General features: G+C 43.0%; 1 protein-coding gene across 4 annotated transcripts in view; it reads left to right on the top strand.

Moving 5' to 3' along the window:
* The first annotated feature begins 2,516 nt into the window (after positions 1-2,516).
* The window catches only part of MACROH2A1 (macroH2A.1 histone), a 68,537-nt gene continuing 53,084 nt past the window's right edge, over positions 2,517-17,969 (top strand). For all 4 annotated transcript variants that reach the window (XM_075900415.2, XM_075900417.2, XM_075900416.2 and 1 more), the window contains exons 1-2: positions 2,517-2,646; positions 14,861-15,061. In XM_075900415.2, coding sequence (XP_075756530.1) covers positions 14,890-15,061 — 172 coding nt within the window. In that variant the 5' untranslated portion in view covers positions 2,517-2,646; positions 14,861-14,889. The remainder of the gene's footprint in view (positions 2,647-14,860; positions 15,062-17,969) is intronic.

Genomic DNA, 17,969 nt, shown 5'->3' on the forward strand with positions numbered 1-17,969 from the left:
CTTGAGTATGACCAGTTAAAAAAAAAAAATGCAGACCAAAACCAGCAGAATCTGGCAACCTTGTGCGTGGGCAACAATAAACAAAATATCTTGTGGGCCACACATAGAACCTCCAATGGGCCATGCGTGGCCCTCAGGCTGCAGGTTGCCCACCACGGAGGCATATGTAGACATGTTTGCATCACTAAGACAGAATTCCTCTTGGGAGCTATGTGAGGAGGCAGAGGGTGTGGGGTAGTCTGGGTGGCTATAGCAGCCATGGGTGAGAGCATATGTATCATTTAACTGTGGGAGAGAATTAGAGAATCACTTTCTTCTAACACTGAACAAGGAACTTTATTCCAATAAGAAAACATGATCTCTCAGTTTCAGTGTAACCCTGTTTTCCACCTCCCCAGCCTCTTGAGTCAGGAAGCCAGGCAGGGGAAAGGGACCAGAACACACTGTGCTGCAGCACAAGGAGTGGATAGCAGCAGGGAAGAACCAGAGAGGCAATCTTGTGAGGGAACAGGGCTGATGCACTTAGCTGTGTGCTGCATACCCTTCTCTATGGGAATTGCTCTTCTTCGCTCACTGCCTGGCATTGAGTGGGAGAGGTAATGAGGCGTTGTCATGAGGACTGGATTATGCACTACATACTTTTTCAGATGATGGAGGGAGAGGCATTGGGAGAATTCAGTGTGCTGGGCAATGCACGCTGAGTGGGTCACAACAGGAGGTGCGGGGAGAATCCCAGCAGAGTGTTGAGGTGCTGAATTGGGCCCTGTCTCAGGGGAGGGGGTAAACAGGACGGAGTTGTATTGTAGGGAGCAGCAAGTACTGCTGTGGTCATTAGTCTGCATGAGAAGCAGCAGGACGTGGCACAGGGCTCTACCCACAGTGTAGGTGGCAGGCAGGAAGAGAAGCAGCTGGAGAGGGGGTTGGTCTCTGCTGCTGCACATTCTGTGGGCAGAGGAGCTGTGGGGGCAGGAGAGGAGAAAAAAGAGGGGGGCCCTTTGGGTTTGCAGTGTGGGTAGGGGAGTTGCAGGGGAAGAGGGCACAGGGCTATTCTGTCAATGTGAAGGACTGAACATAGAGTGGGAGGCGGATGGGGGCTCTGTGCACGGGGGAGGGGGAGGAGAGAGAAGTGGGGGCTCTGCAAGCTAGGCCAGGGGATTGGGAGCCAGGGTCTCTGTGCACTAGTGAAGGGAGGGATTCGGGTAGGGGACTCTGGGCACTAGGGGAGAGAGGGGCAGAAGGGTTTTTTGCACTATAGGAAGAAGGAACGGTGCACTAGGGGAAGGAGGGACAGCTTTTTGCACTAGTGAAAGAGGGAGCTGTGCACTAGGGAAGGGACAGAGGGATTTTTTTTGCACTAGGGGAAGGAGAAGCTGTGCACCAGGGAAGGGAGGAGCACAGGGGTTTTTTTGCACTAGAAGAAGGAGAAGCTGGGGGCCAGGGAGTCTGTGCACTATGGGAAGAAGGAGCTGTGCACTAGGGGAAGGAGGGGGCAGAGGGGGTTTTCCATTAATGTAAGGAGGAGCTCTGCACTAGGGGAGGGAGAGGCAGAGGGGGTTTTCCATCAGTGGAAGGAGGAGCTGTGCACTTAGGGGAAGGAGGGGCAGAGGGGGTTTTCCATTAGTGGAAGGAGGAGCTGTGCACTAGGGGAGGGAGGGGCAGAGGGGGTTTTGCACTAGGGGAGGGGAGGGGAGGGAAGGGCAGAGGGAGTTTTCCATTAGTGGAAGGAGGAGTTGTGCACTAGGGGAGGGAGGGGCAGAGGGGGTTTTCCATTAGTGGAAGGAGGAGCTGTGCACTGGGGAGGGAGGGGCAGAGGGGATTTTGCACTAGGGGAGGGAGGGGCAGAGGGGATTTTCCATTAGTGGAAGGAGGAGCTGTGCACTAGGGGAGGGAGGGGCAGAGGGGGTTTTGCACTAGGGTGGGGAAGGGCAGAGGGGGTTTCCATTAGTGGAAGGAGGAGCTGTACACTGGGGACGGAGGGGCAGAGGGGGTTTTGCACTAGGGGGGAAGGGCAGAGGGGGTTTTGCACTGCAGGGGGGGAAGGGCAGAGGGGGTTTCCATTAGTGGAAGGAGGAGCTGTGCACTAGGGGAGGGAGGGGCAGAGGGGGTTTTGCACTAGGGGGGGGGGGGAAGGGCAGAGGGGGTTTCCATTAGTGGAAGGAGGAGCTGTGCACTGGGGACGGAGGGGCAGAGGGGGTTTTGCACTAGGGGGGAAGGGCAGAGGGGGTTTCCATTAGTGGAAGGAGGAGCTGTGCACTAGGGGAGGGAGGGGCAGAGGGGGTTTTGCACTAGGGGAGGGAGGGGCCGAAGGTTTTTTTGCACTAGGGGAATGAGAAGCTGGGGGCGGGGGACTCTGTGCACTAGGGGAGGGAGGGGCTGGGTAGCGGCAGAGGGCTCCGCGCGCTGGCGATGAACCCGACCAGGCGGCGCGCGACGGTGGGAGGGGGAGGGTGGGGCAAGCTCCGCTCCCAGCACGCGGCGGCAGCACCAGGCGGGGCTGGCCCAGGAGGGGAGGGGATGTGACGAGGCGCTCGCGGTGCATTGTGGGACCTCACCCAGCCGCTCAGGGGCGGACTTGTTCCAGTTCACACGGCGGCCGAGCCCGGGGAGCGGACGGTCGGGGCGACGGGAGACATTTTGCCGCTGCCGGTAGGTCGGCGCCGGGCGCGGCTCTCGCTGGCTGTCCCGGGGGCGGGGGGGGCTGGCTCCCGTCCCCGTATCGCTCTGGGGAGGGGCTCTGGAGCACCGGGCGGGTCTGCCCAGCGGGCAGCTCCTGGGCGCTGCGAGCCAGGGACGCACCGGGCGCCTCGCCAGCGGGGTCTGGGCAGAAACGAGCTCGCTGGCCCCTTCCTGACGGGAAATGGAGGGATCCTGGGGACCCCCCCCCCCCCGGGTCCTCCGAGTGGTTTGTCTCCCGGGACTCCGCTCCCCTCTCAGCATGAGGGGCAGTGGGGTCCCCTTGGCATTGCCGCCCAGGAGCAGGGCGCTGAGGCTGGACGGAGCCCACTTAGTACCAGCAGTCGCAGCATGTTGCACAGAGATGTAAATGGAGGAGTCTGTGTTGAAACCAGCTTTGCCTCCCTCCCCTCCCCGCTTCCTCTTCTCTCCCACCGGGTCATTGGACAGGAGAGGATAATGTGTAGCGACTGCAAAAAGGAATGGCCGGAGCACAGCGGGAGGACATTTTTGGTCCACTCTGCCATTGTCGCCTCGTGCTGAAGTGCAAAGTTGTGTGTGATTGCACAAGGGGGAAGGACTTACGCCTAGGAAGAACTAACTGACATTTTCTGAAAACAGAGCAGCCTCGCAGTGGAAGAAGTAAATATTGGGCAAAGGAATGGCTGCCACACACATTATTTTGGGGCTGTCACTTTTAAAGCCTGTGCGGTTCTTTCCGACAAACACATCACGCTCTAGGCAGCGTGTGGGTGTTTCTCGCAGGAGCTGCACCCTAGCTGCAGGTATGGCATGCTGCAGGTGAATACAGGTTTCTCTCAGTATGAGGACCAAACATGGATTTGCTGGAAAACTGAAGGGTGTGTATGTAAAGAAGAAAGTAGTAGGAACAAGTACACACAAGTTCTTTGTAGCTAATCTCTTGGTATTTTTGTTTACTGTGAAGTCTTTAAAAGTTACTTGTAGAAGGTCCCCATTTATACCTGTGGCAGACATGAGGGGCCAGATTTCATTTAATCAAACTAATGTAAAATGTGTCTATTTATATTGATATTACATTGACTTGTTGAATTATGGCTTATGATTTCATATTTTGACCATTAGAATGAGCATAATATTTTTCTAAGATTACACTATGACTGTCACAAAGCAACAGGTATGTAAGTAACTTTATAGCTGAGGCACCTGCCTAAGTGTTTGGTAGAAATAGATGAACCAAATAGCAAGTTAGTCTTTAATTAAAGAATGAACCCCTGGGTTCTGAGGCATAGAATGGAAATAAAAGGCATAACACAACAATTACAGTTTCTCTGATAATCCCTGTTTTGTTTTTCTAGATGCATTTGGTTATTGGGAGAATTTATACTGAGCATCCAATTTACCTAGATTATTATTGTTTTGTTTTTTATTGTTTAAACAGTTGAAGGAATTACCTTTAAATATTTTAGATCCAAATTTTAATTCCAAGGCATTTTGTTCTTATGTGATGACATGGCAAAAATGGTGTAAAGAAGTGAAACCTTTCAGGCTACTTGAACACCTACATGAAAACCTATATAAATATATGTATATTTTGTGTGTGTGTGTATATATATATAGAGAGAGAGAGAGAGAGAGTGTATATATGAATATGTATATATATTCCATTGAATTGAATGCAAGTTATTCATACCAGGCCAAATTGTGTTCCACCTTTGCAGTGATGTAAACTGGGAGAATTTAACACTAACACTGAAAGGTACACTCAGGTGTTCCTGATTTTAGCTCAATGTTTAGCAAAAGTATAACTGCTGCAAACAAAAGAAAACTTGTCTTGGTGCTGCAGAGTTTCTACTGAATAACAAGGAGTTCCTTAAAAAGAGCCTTTCTCTGCATGACAAATGGAATAGTGAAAAAACTTTAAAAACGACCGAATGGTCCTGCAGCACCTTAGAGACTAACAAAAAATGTAGCATCATGAGCTTTTGTGGGCACAGCCCTCTTCTTTAGATGGAATAGTAACATTCCAGAACAGTAGTTTGGATCCAAATTTCCCCTTCCTTTCAAAATAAGGAAAAGGTGATGTATATTTTGCACTATGATCTAAAGGCCCCAATCAGCCCATTATGGTAGGTAAGTACATAACAAAAAGACATCTCCCCTGCTCTGCATGCTTACAATGTAAATATATGACAAGTAACAAAAGTAGGAGGAAAGGAGAAGGCCTCAGAATTTTAAGAGCACTGTGGAGAAGAGGGGACCCGGCCCAAACATCTGCTCAGCATTATGCTTGAAAGCACTCACAGCGCTTCCCAGATATCCAGGTTGGAGGAGAGGAGCATAACTACTGCACCTCCTGTGAAGAGGGGTCATCCCTCTTTCCTGAATGTTGCTCAGTTAAATATGAGGGAGGGATGGTCCATGGCTATAGTGCCTTCTCCCTTGCCAGCCCACATTGGAAAGACTGACATTATATATGGGCTGACATTGTTTTTACAGTCAAAGGAGTTAAGTGTGAGGATGTCATTGTGCCTGGCATCCACTTAGCCTGGTCCTTTTACCCTCTTTCCTATTTGTTCACCTGCACAAGGACCAGGCAGCATTGTTGTCTATTGTTAAACTTATTTTACATATGGATTGTGGCTGGAAAACACCCACTTCGACTGTTTGTTTGCATTTCTGTCAGCTTACAAAATACTGGTTGTGGAATTTCTGAAACATTCTTTCATGGAAATGCATATGTAACCCACACACCTAGTGTGGTTACTGAGTACTGCAAGTGGCACCTAGACCACTGCAATAGTTAAGATCAAGAGACCTCTACAGCATGGGCTGGGAGCTGGCTTCCTGTAGGTTCCTGTAGTCAGCTCCAGAGGTCTTAGGTTCAAATCCACCTTGGTGGTGGTTACACATAGTCTTTCTGGACATACATTCCTAATTCTTAAATGGTTCAATGATTTAAAACCCTTTTTGTCTTAATTGTATGTACATACTGTGTTTCTCTTACAAGAGGCTTGTTTTTCCCCAGGTGTCACCTTTGCAAAAAGTGGAGCTTTGTAAAAAGTCCTTTTATCAATACGTAAAAATTGTGTAACTATTTTCATTCTTGGCACAGACGCACTTTGAAAATAAAATGACCATTAGCTTTAAAAAAGTAAATTACCATTGTTGGAAATACTTGTATACTTTCATTTGTTATAGAACCTGAGTAAAATGGACAGGCATGCAATACAGTAATTGAGAAGGAGAATTTGTCTTGATAGTTTTTTCTACTGATGTATTCATTTTTAGCTGTACATTTTGATATAATGCTTTTAGATGAGAAGTCAATGTAGTAGTAGCAGTACATGGGGTTTGTGCCCATACTTGTTACTGGATTCTTCTATACTGATTGCTGCCTCTTTACAGGCAGAACATAAAATTACTGATTCAATAAAGCACTTAGATTAATCTGAAATTACATTGTTATATCAAATCACTACTTGTTTACTTGCTGATATAACCCTATTTATTATTTGTATTACTGTAGCTCCTAGAAGTCTTAGTTAAGGACCAGGAATCTACTGTACTTGGTTCACATATTAGAGACCATTTTATTCATGCTTTTAGACACTGTATAAAGTATTCCTAAATAGCTCATGATTAGCTGAAACACACAGAGCAAGTCTTCTGTCAAAGATTATCAGAATGCAGCTTTTCAAAAGTAGTACAGGGAGCAACGATTGCTGTAATGCATCAGTATACATCAGATAGCATGACAGCATTTACATTGTTAATCATTGGAAAGAAAATGAATAGTATTACAACAGAATTAATTTCTGCTGATGCAAAAAATGAAGGAGAGAAGGAAGAGAGAAAAGGCAAATGCCTCTGCTTCAGCTTGACAAGTATCCAGTTGCAGGAGAACATTCTCCAGTGAAAACATTCCCCTTTATATGCTTATATAAGATCTAGTGAAATCTATTGTCTTTGTATGGTGAATGCAATTAACTTGTGGATGTAAGCATTTAATCAGACTGTTGTCCTGATTAAATGATTATTTTAGTTGAGCAAGTGGCATTCATTCTAGAGTCAGCATCTGATGACTATTAATAGCAAGTTATTAGCTTGACCCTCTTACCAGATATTAATTTAGTATTATCTAAAATAGTATCAGATGCAGTGTATTGCAGCTACTTGATATGTATACCTTTTACCAAGATGTTCAATGTATACTATTAAGAATTGTATGATGCTTAGGCTTTCAAACAAAGAAGATAGCAATGAGTGCGTGAAAAGTTTACCTTTTACTGTAATTTATTCATTCTTCACATAGTGTTAAAGCCAACCAAGAATATCCTAGTCAGTTGCAAGCAGGATTTAAACACATGGGCTGCGTCTAGACTGGCATGATTTTGCGGAAATACTTTTAACGGAAAAGTTTTTCCATTAAAAGTATTTCCACAAAAGAGCATCTAGATTGGCAAGGATGCTTTTGCACAAAAATTGTTTTTGCGCAGAAGCATCCGTGCCTATCTAGACGTGCTTTTGCGCAAGAAAACTCCAATGGCCATTTTAGCCATTGGGCTTTCTTGCACAAAAAACTAAGGTGCCTGTCTACACTGGCCCTCTTGTGCAAGTATTCTTGCGCAAGAGGGTTTATCCCTGACCGGGGGCGTGACAGTATTTGCGCAAGAAGCACTGGTTTTGTACAGTACAAAGTCAGTGCTCTTGCGCAAATTCAAGCGGCCAGTGTAGACAATTGGCAAGTTTTTGTGCAAAAGCACTTGCTTTTGCACAAAATCTTGCCAGTCTAGACGCACCCATGGAGTTGAATTTATCCTGATTTGCATTGGTTTTGCTGAGCATTAAGCCTATTGACTTCAGTGAACTTAAAGCTGATTCACAATGGTGTAGGTCAGAGAAGAATAAGGCCCATAGTTAGTTTTATTCTTTTCTTTATTATTAGTTATTTTGAAGGGGTGATGGAATTCTCCTTACTGGAGGCTTCATTCACTTAACATTGCAAATCTCGTGATTGCTTCTCATGGTGGTTAGTGTAAACGTTAAGCTTTAAGAAAATTCATTGCAGAACCTCTATCTCATACGTTATTAGGGATCTAATTCATTTAGTCTGCTTTTATCCTTGATTCAGAAATGTCTTTAATATGAATTATACTTTGGCCTATGCCAGAGAGTCTCAGTCAAAATAGAAAGCTGTATGCCCTGTTCCTTGAAGATCCTACACATTTAGGGAAACTTGCCAGATATTGCAATGGAAAGGCAGTAGAGAAAGAAGAGGGCTTATATTATGTATTCTTGGAATTTTTTTTTCAAATCTTGTAACAACTGTTGTTCACACTGAAGTTCCTTTTGGTTAGCTTTACCTTGTATGACCACTGATTAGCAGTGACTCAGCAAACTGCCATATGTTTCATGAAAGTGGGCAGTATTTCGGAGTTTGTAGTTTTAAGGTCAGGTTGTTTGTGAGCACCATGTAAAGTAAAATAAAATCATCTTCATCATCAGACTATGCTCATTTTCTTTATAGCTCTATTTTTAAAAACAAGTATATTTTGGCTCTGGCAAGTTAAATGCCTTCTCTGCTGATAATGTACAGTTCTGCACCCCGATATTTACAAATCCATAGTTTTAAAGATCCCTTCCGTTCTAAGTCTTATTTTTATCCCTTTTAAGTTAAATGTGGCAGAATGAGTATTAGAGCTTTAACTGGAATTCCCTAAAGCTGTTTTGCATTTACAAATTGTGTAATTCTGTGTATACATAACAGAATTACACCCTTCCTCTTTGGTTCGCACTATATTTTTCTGAATCTAATAATCTCCCAGTGCATAAATTTTTTTTGATTCTCAGTGTAGGTCCATGTTTGCCATCAATGTTAGCAGAAGCTACTTGTAATTATGCAGAAGTGTAGTGTTAAAGCAAGCTTAGTATGGAAAAGATACTCCATGTTGTGTATATATCACTAATAGCTGAAATTCTATGCTGTAGCTGATTTGGCAGCTGGGCCAAACTACACTCCATCTGCCCTTCATTATAGGCAATTAAACTGTTGCAAGCCAAGTAGGTATGGAGTAATGTGGTGGTTAGTTAAGTTACTTCTGATATCACAGTGGTCGAGCACTCTTGGGCTGTGTCCAGATTCAGGGGTTTTTTCGAAAAAAGTAGCCTTTTTTCGAAAAAACCTCACCTGCGTCCAGACTCAAGCGCGTTCTTTCGAAATTAAATCGAAAGAATGCGGCTTTTCTTTCAATGGCGGTAAACCTTATTTCATGAGGAAGAACGCCTTCTTTCGAAAGTTCCTTTTTTGAAAGAAGGCGTTCTTCAATGTAAATAGGGCTTCTTCGAAAGAGAGCATCCAGACTCACTGGATGCTTTCTTTCGAAAAAGCAAGCCGCTTTTTCGAAAGTTCAACGTGCAGTCTAGACGCTCTCTTTCGAAAGAGTCTCTTTCGAAAGTATCTTTTGAAAGAGCCTCTTTCGAAAGAGGCTTGCAGTCTAGACATAGCCTTGGTGTGGTACAGAAATATGCCTTGCTTTTGCACAGCTGTAAATCAAAGTTAAAATGTCTGAGGACTTAAAATGAAATGGCAACAAACCACAGATCCAAGTGATGACCAAACTTGGCAATGTTCAGCATTATGGATGTAAAATCCTGTTTAATTAGTTAATATGATAAACATTTAGTTTAATTAGTTGACTGATTAAATGGGGGGAGAGGAGGAGGAATCCCACAGCTGCCACTTCTGGCCCGGGACAAGGTTGCTAGCTCCCAGCCTGGGTGCATAGTTCGTGCTGGAGTTTTACAGTTCTGTAACTTGCTGTGCTCAGGAGGGGTTTTTTTTTTTTTCATACCTCTGAGTCAGAATGGTACAGTGCTGTAAAGTGCCAGTGTAGACTTAGCCACAGAGTGACAATCCCAGAGTCTTGTTATATAAATTGCATCTTGAATGTGTTTATTACTGGCACTGAAGCTTTGAATGGGTTATATGAAATACAGTACATAAAAGGGAATATTATCCCACTGATCAAGATACTACAAGGTGGGTTGGAAAGGATCAGCCTGGCTCTTTCCTGCTGTCTTTGCTCAAGCCTGATAATGGAAATTCAATTGAATAAGATTGATTATGATTGGCAGTAAGTTAACAAACTTAGTATCACTCAAATAGACTACGGTATCTGTGTCAGCAGACAATGATGTTTCCACAGATGAAGGAATGACTGTCGTAACTCACATCTCCCCCTCTCATGAACTGAGTCATTTGCTTGGTGATAGAAATAAAACTAAAATGCCATGTGGCCCCATTGTACCGTACATTGCAGCACTCTACCACAGCAGTCCATGTTAGGGACTTGAGTAGACATCTGGGACCCTCTGTGGATAGGGGCTACTGCCATGAAGCAGCCCCTGTTTGCAGTGGCCCAGGTTGGCCGTGAACAGACCCCTCCATCAATGGGCTGCTGGACCCTGCATGAGCAGGGACTGAGTAAACTGAGCTCAGTCCCGGCTCGTGCTAGGTCTGGGATCTACCCCTGCTGCATCTCTGCATTTTAAATGTAGTAAGAGCTGGGTGGGCAAGTAGCCTGGTTCTTGCTACATTTAAACCGCAGAGCTGCAGCAGGGGTAGCTCCCGGACCCGGCACAAGCTGGGACTGAGTGCTTTCCCTTATCAACTAAACATGTATCAGATACCAACTTCTTAATGATCCCTAGTCCATGTACGTCTTCAGTTTGTATTTTTAAAATCAGATATGTTGTATTTAATGTCTATTCAGTCAAAAAAAAAAAAGTCAGAATTCTGTTTTGCTACATACTTTACTCTTATGATTTGGGCTCCAAATGTTAACCACTTAGGGCTAGATCAGCCCCTCTCATGCTAAAATCCACAGGAGCACTAAAGGAAAGAAAACAGACTCTTTCAGATTCTTCTCCCCCAGTCTGAAGGGGAGACTGTCCCATGGACTAAATTGACAGATTGTATTAATCCAGAGACCGGGGTCAACTGCAGAGAGGCTTTATAGGAACTCTGGAATCCATTTCAGTGAAGCCACATTGCCAGAGAATAGGAACCAAGCTTCTAGGGCTTCCATGGACATGATTACTCCAGCATCTCTTACAAGTCAGCTCAGGCAAGACACACAACATAGCCCAAAGGGATTAAGTTTCCCTGAGAAACCACTGGGGAAGACGTGCTCCTCTGTCCGATAACTCATTGCTACCCACAACCTATCCTGTTCCACATGGGAGAGGTGAGACATGGGGTGCACCTTATACTACAGGGGTGTTTTTTCGGAAAAATAATCGTTTTTCCAAAAAAAACTTCACCTGCATCCACCTGCGTCTTTTTGAAAGAAAATTGAAAGAACGCAGGGGTTTTTCCAACATTGGTAAATCTCATTCTGCAAGGAAGAATGCCTTTTCCGAAAGAGTTCTTTCGGAAAAAGGTGTGTGTGGACGTGGAAGAGGGAGTTTTTTCGAAAGAACCGGGAAGAAGAAAAAGCACAGGTGCTCTGTTGATCATTCTGGCCATAGCAATCACTGCTTACATGTGAGATACCATCCAGGTGGTCTGGATGCGATCTTTAGAAAAAGCACATCTCTTTTTTTGATGTGCTTTTGCAGTGTGGGTGCTCTCTTTTGAAAGAAGTTTTTTCAGAAGATCTTTTCTGAAAAAGCTGCTTTCGAAAGAAGTCTGCAGTCTAGACATATCCATGCATTGAAATCTTGGAAGCATGGTCCTACCTGAATTCTTCTGCTCCTTCTCTGTGTTGGAGCTGTAGGAACATTATACAGACATAAGAATGAAGATTTCTAGAAATTCCTTGAAAAATATAATGTCTGACAATGCATTTGAAATTAACTTTTATACTTGGCGAAATAATCTCCTACACTGAGATATGCCAGCCTTTAGAGAGGTATAGCCCTCTTCAGACCATAAGTAGAGAAACTTTAAAGTGCACTAATAACTAGAAGTCCCATTGCAGGTTAGAGTTTTTCAAACTGGTGAATAAGAGGCAAACTCTAACCTGCTAAACCAGAGAGATGCAGGCATAAAGATGCAGGCTGGGGGGCTGCTCCTCATAAAAGGTGCTGTGGAGTATCATTGCAGAATAAAGTTCAACCCAATGGGTGAAGTAGACTTCATGGAATGTTCAGCTTCACATGGGGCCTCTCTCTAGGCTCTTCCACAGCTATATTTGCCTCTAAGTAATTAGCATTTAGAAGCAAGGATGGTGCATCAGAAGATGCACCTTTCCCACTTGTTGTGACAATGTTCAGTTTTCGTTTGACAGTGCTTCATTATTAACTGTTTGCTTCACTCGTAAATGTTCTGTTGTAAAGTTGGAAAAATGACATCCTGGTGGTATGGCATCTCACTACTGCCTCAGCTAAGAAATCCTTGCCAAGAGACTGTCAAGTCTTTGCATATTTTAAATTATGTGAATTAGCAAAGTCTACCTGCATTTGTAAAATAGCTGGTATTTTGTTTTCCACCCATAACTTTGAAAACTATTGAAGATTCCAGCATAGAATAACATAGCAATGAAAGCATCATTTATTGCATTAGAAGTACTTTAGGACATGACATACACTTTGGGGGTTTCATATTCCTTGTTTTCAATAAAGGCCGTCTCTTTTATACGCCATAATAAGCCAGCTGGCAAAGGAGACCTACTGCTTCCACTCCCACAAGGGCCCCTGTGGGGAAGAAAAATTATTTCTACTTTTGCTTTTCAATTAAAAAAATGAGAGAAACCAAAACCCACATAGATTTTTTTTTTTTTTTAAATCTTCCCCTCCCACTTTTCCAGTTCCTTGGTTTAGAAAACACATGGATAATATTTTGTTAGGGGTTTGATGGAGTTAGCATCTGTAGCATAGATGGGAACCCAAATTGAGATTGACCGTAAAAATATTTGCTACAGTAGGTAGAAAAATGTTTATGCTGCAAAGAAGCCACACCACATTGCATGCTCTGATTATTTTTGAAGTTGTTGTTTTAAATGAGTATGTAAACTAATATGGGCAGTTTTCCAAAGCAACAACACCAGCTTTTGCTGTCATATTCACTGATGAGCTGCTATGGCAGCTGACTCAGTTTGGTGGGAGCTAGCAGAAACGTTTAGATATTTTTCCCCTTCCAAGGTTGTCTGACTTGTGTGAAACTGTCTTTGTTCAAAAACAATGCCAATATAAACCATGTCAAAGCTAATATAATAGAGCTAGATTGTGTTTGCCTTTAGCAGGCAATAAAACATTCATTGATTTATCACCCACAGTCTTTCATCCAGGTACTGAATTGCTGAGGAAGAGAGCCCTCTGTGAAAGTGGGAGGAAAAGGGAATACTCATTAGATTTTTCAAGTAAGGTCTTAGTCATAAGAAGTGATCCTGATATGAGACTTATGCAATCTGGAGCTCAGTGACTCCTTGAGATTTGAAAGTCTGTGAAGCATGTCGGCACACATCCGAAGTCACATAGCCAAAGTTGCAGAATTCAAAAATATGGTTGGTCAAACCAGTTTTGTCTAATTTTGAACTCTGTCATTGTTTGTTCACAAGTTTGACATAAATGTTATTAGGCTTGTGTTTCACTATAAAGAGATGGCATGGGAAAAAAATCCAGTAGGAAAAAAAAAACAGAATGAAAAATGGAGCAAAGAACTGGCATAGTGAAAGAAAATTCAAACTGTGAGAAAAGGCGCGAGAAAAAAAAATTGCACTGAAAAACCATTTTTGCCAGATTGAGGCAGGAGATGGAAGGATTAGGAGGTTTATTGCTAATGCCTCGTGGATTTCCCTTTGATTAATAATTTTTTTAAAACTAAATCTCCTTTCTGAGAAAAAACATCTCATCACTCCATGTATATTATGGTGATGGGGAGAAAATCATGAACTGGTTTTGCAAACCACTAACCCAACCCCTCACCCACAAATAGTTTGGGAAACTGAAAGTGCTCAGGCACTGTGAAGCTTTGCCTGTTTCTGTTCAGAAGTTAGATTCTTGCAAATATCAAAAGGTAAAACAGAATTTGGCAGCCCCCACCAATATTGGCCTGGGGATAGAGGAGGAGCACATGAAGTATCCTCCCACCACTGGGGGCATGGGTGCCTAGGGGGAACCTATGGGAGCGGGGCAGAGGCGGTCCCTAGACCAATCATGGTCGGTGAATGGGGAAGCAGGGAAGTATCCTGGCCCTGCTCCTTCTGCTTGTGGCCTCGCCCCTTCCGGAGCAGCCCGGGGCCACTTCAAAAATTCCTGAAGTGGCCCCGGCAAAAAAAAAAAAGTATTGCCCACCCCTGTTCTAGACTCAGCTCAGCTCTTTATTCCTCAAAACAGTTACATTACAGGAGCTAGAGTTTACTATACATTAATCTTTTGGGGAACTATTGAGGGCTACTCTTCTACAGGGATATAGTACAAGTGAAGAGCTGGAAGGGACTTTAAGATCACGTATGCATCTCCCTGTGCTGAGGTAGGACCTTGAATACCATGACACATGTTGTTTCTATATCTGGTCTTTAAAATAATGTTATTTAGATAGGCATTTGTGCAGGCTATTACCTCGTTTTTGGTTCCTGGTAATTGCAACATGCACATTAGCAGCACAGTTGTACTGTTTACCATTGTAGTTTGAAAACCTAGCTAATGGCTTTTTTCCATAACTCCATAATAGAAGTTTGCTCAGTGTCTTTGGTCAAAATTATCCCCTCTTTGCTCTCATGCCCTGTTTTACAATGACTGCCATGCTCCACTCCTCAGATGACTGTGTTCAGTGATACTTATCTATGATAAAATGCATTAGGATCTTAGAAGAAGCTCTAAAATACTAAAAGGTCATATTTCCCACCAGTCAACTTCTGTATCACACATTTTGTATTTATAAACAAAGTTATGGCAAGTAAACGTTACCATTTTATTAAAGAATATCCACTATAGAACAACTTGTAAAATCTTATGTATGTGTATAAAAAGCTACCTCCCCATATGTTTTAGGCACCTTCAACATAATTTAACAATGCCAACCTCAAAGTAGCATCCCAGCACAACTAAAGTTCAGCTGCAAATAAAATAATCTGTTGATTTTATTTGTCACTGATGGAAAAAATGAGTTATTCTTGCATCTATAGAAAGAGTACAATAGTCATCTGAAAGCATTGTGGGTTGTACTCTTCACTGGTAATCTTATCTCTTCTTTTGTTTTTAGTGTACTGTTCTAGACGTGCTATAGACAAAATGTCCAGCAGAGGTGGAAAGAAGAAGTCTACCAAGACTTCCCGCTCAGCAAAGGCTGGAGTCATATTCCCTGTAGGAAGAATGCTACGTTATATTAAGAAAGGTCACCCCAAGTACAGAATTGGTGTTGGTGCCCCAGTGTACATGGCCGCTGTTCTCGAATACCTGACAGGTAAGTTTAACAAAACAATGCAAAAGAGCAGCAGTGAGAATTAATAATGTATAAATAGAGTTCCTACAATATACAAATGATCAGAAAAAAATGGCTCTTCTGATTTATGCTAGGCTAAAATAACTATGCCTGAAATAAAAGCTAGCTTGATAATACTTATAGGCCCAAACTACCCTCTCCAGACCTAGATCCTTATTTTACAGGCTTTCCAATCCAGGGTTTTAGTTTCGCCTGTTATAAAGTCTCATCTTCCATATAGCCTTTCTAAACACTCACTGAGGTCTGTGAGAATCCTTAATTGAGCCCTCAATGCTGTGTTCCTGTTTACTCACATTCTGGCATCTGAAAAGTCTCAGGGGGTAGCCGTGTTAGTTTGTATCTGCAAACACAACAAGGAGTCTTGTGGAACCTTAGAGACTAACAGATTTATTAGGATATTCACTTATGCCCTAATAAATCTGTTAGTCTCTAAGGTGCCACAGGACTCCTTGTTATTCTTGCTTCTCATTTTTTTTGTACATGTTGTATTTGTTAGAATGTAAGCTTCTTTGGGCAGAGAACTTGTCTTCTGTATTTATACAATGCTGTGTATACTTACAGCATTGTATGAATAGGAAATTTTCCTTACCTTCCAAATTCATTACTTTCTGTAGGTGAATTGATCACTTTTACTGATTATGAAGTTGAGATGTGATTTACCAATAGACTTAAATTGGCCAACTTGTGCTTGTGTGTGCTCTCCAACTGCACCCCATCAGCTAATTTCATGTATAGTCTCTCTATTGCTCCCATCATTGAAGTATCTGAGAAGCAGTTAAATTGATCTCACATTGCCAACGTAGGCAAGTAGTATTTTCCTCATTTTACAGATTAGTGCTTTGAGTTGCAAAGAGATTACATAACTTTCCTAGGGTTTCATTGTATCCTGAAAAACAGGAAGTAGAACCTGGATCTCCTTACATCCAAGTAGAGTACTTCACTTACATGATAATCCTTTCTATCCCACAAGTCTTAGAAGTTTCATATTTGCTTCTAAAAACATTCTCCTTCAGGCATTAACTTAAAATGAATCTTAAGTGGCATGATTTCAGGTTTTTAGGGCTAATACATTTGACATTATGCATTGAATTTAGACAGTCGAGAATAAATCACATGCTCAGATTGACTTATGGATCTTGTGCATATGTATTAGAAACTTCAAAAAGAATAAAAATTTATAATAAAAATTCTCCAAGTTAGTGAAACAGCTCTGAATTTTTAGCAGTAAGGCCAAATAAAAAACTCACTTTGGTTCTCCGCTCTCGCTGGCAACGCTTCCACATAGCAGTTGCTTTATTTGGTCCTCTGGCAGTGGTCAGCAGCTGTTGCTTTAAAGGAAGATATGTCATCTCTAGAATAAAGTTGATCAAGTAGGCAAGGAGAGGAGGAATTAGTTTGTCTTTTTATGAACCTGGCAGCATGCCGTGTACTAGTCAACTGTAAGTTCCTGACTCCAGAGAGCATGCTAGGTGCTTTTTGCACATCAGTCATTTCTTTAAAAAGAATGGAGCATGATTGTATTAATGTGTCTTCTTACAAACAGCCTTTTAAGTCAGGTTAGAACAATTTTTTGTGGCTCCTGTTGATTTAGAGCTTCTGTTTGAACAGATCATAGTTGTTGTTTTTCACTGGTAATTCATTTGGCATATTGCCTGTCAGCCCCTAAGAATTGAAGAAATATAAGGACTTGTAATTTAAGGAGGTGATTGGTAGTCAGCCAGTTTCATGTGAGTAGAAACTCTTTCAATTACTTTGTTTTTCTGTTCGCCACCAAACCTTCTCTACTTTTCTATATTTCTTTGTAGATTGTCTTCTTTTTTGATGGATTTCTTATTTAAAAGAGCTCTTAAACCTTGTAGAATTATAGAACACTAGATCTGAGCAGTCATAAGGCCAGGCCCCTGCTCTCATGGCAGAACCAAGCCCCAGCTAGATCAGGGCTACTCAATACGCAGCCCATGGCCCATTTGTTTGTTGCCTGCGGGGAGGTTTGGGTTTACGCAGGGCTCAATGTGTGGCCTGCAGGTGGGATCCTTTGAACATGGCCTCCACTGGGAATAGGCTCCACAACAGCGAGGCGTCTCCCAGGCAGGGTGAGCTTTGAAAGGCGCAAGTGAACAGCTGGCTGGAACAGACAGGTAAAGGGTGTCAGCATTTCTAGCCCTCAGGAAGAAGGTGGTGCCAAGAGTGCCAGGGCATTGTGGGAAGTGCTTTGTATTCATACCTGTCAGTGTGAGAAGCTATTTGCATGTACATGCAACCACACGTAAGTTGCAGTTCTTGGCATGTGGTGTGAGTATCATTGTGGCCACCGGAACTTCCAAAGTTGAGTAGCCCTGATCTAGATCATCTCCAACAAATGTCTGTCTAACCTGCTCTTAATTATCTCTAGTGATGGCGATTCCACAACTGCCCTTGGCAGTTTCTTTGAGTGTTTAATCACCTTGACAATGAAGAAGTTTTTTCCTAATGTTCAGCTTAAACCTTCTTTGCAGCAATTTAAGCCATTGCTTCTGTCCTATCATTAGAAGTTAAGGAGAATAATTTTTCTCCCTCCTCCTTGTAACACCTTTTTAGGTACTTGAAAGCTGCTATCATGTCCCTGTCAGTGTTCTCTTTTCCAGACTAAGCAAACCCCGTCCTTTAAATCTTTTCTCATAGGTCATGTTTTCTAGGTCTTTACTCATTTTTGTTTCTCCTTTCTGGACTTTCTCCAATTTGTCCACATCTTTCTTGAAATGTGGTGTCCAAAACTGGACACAGTACTCCACTTGAGGCCTCATCAGCGCAGAATAGAACGGAAGAATTAGTGCTTGTGTCCTGCTCACAACTCTCCCGTTAATGTATCCCAGACTGATGTTTCCCTTTG

The sequence above is a fragment of the Pelodiscus sinensis genome, chromosome 16 (assembly GCF_052426305.1).
Source record: "Pelodiscus sinensis isolate ZL-2025 chromosome 16, ASM5242630v1, whole genome shotgun sequence".
In the NCBI taxonomy this organism is placed as follows: domain Eukaryota; kingdom Metazoa; phylum Chordata; order Testudines; family Trionychidae; genus Pelodiscus; species Pelodiscus sinensis.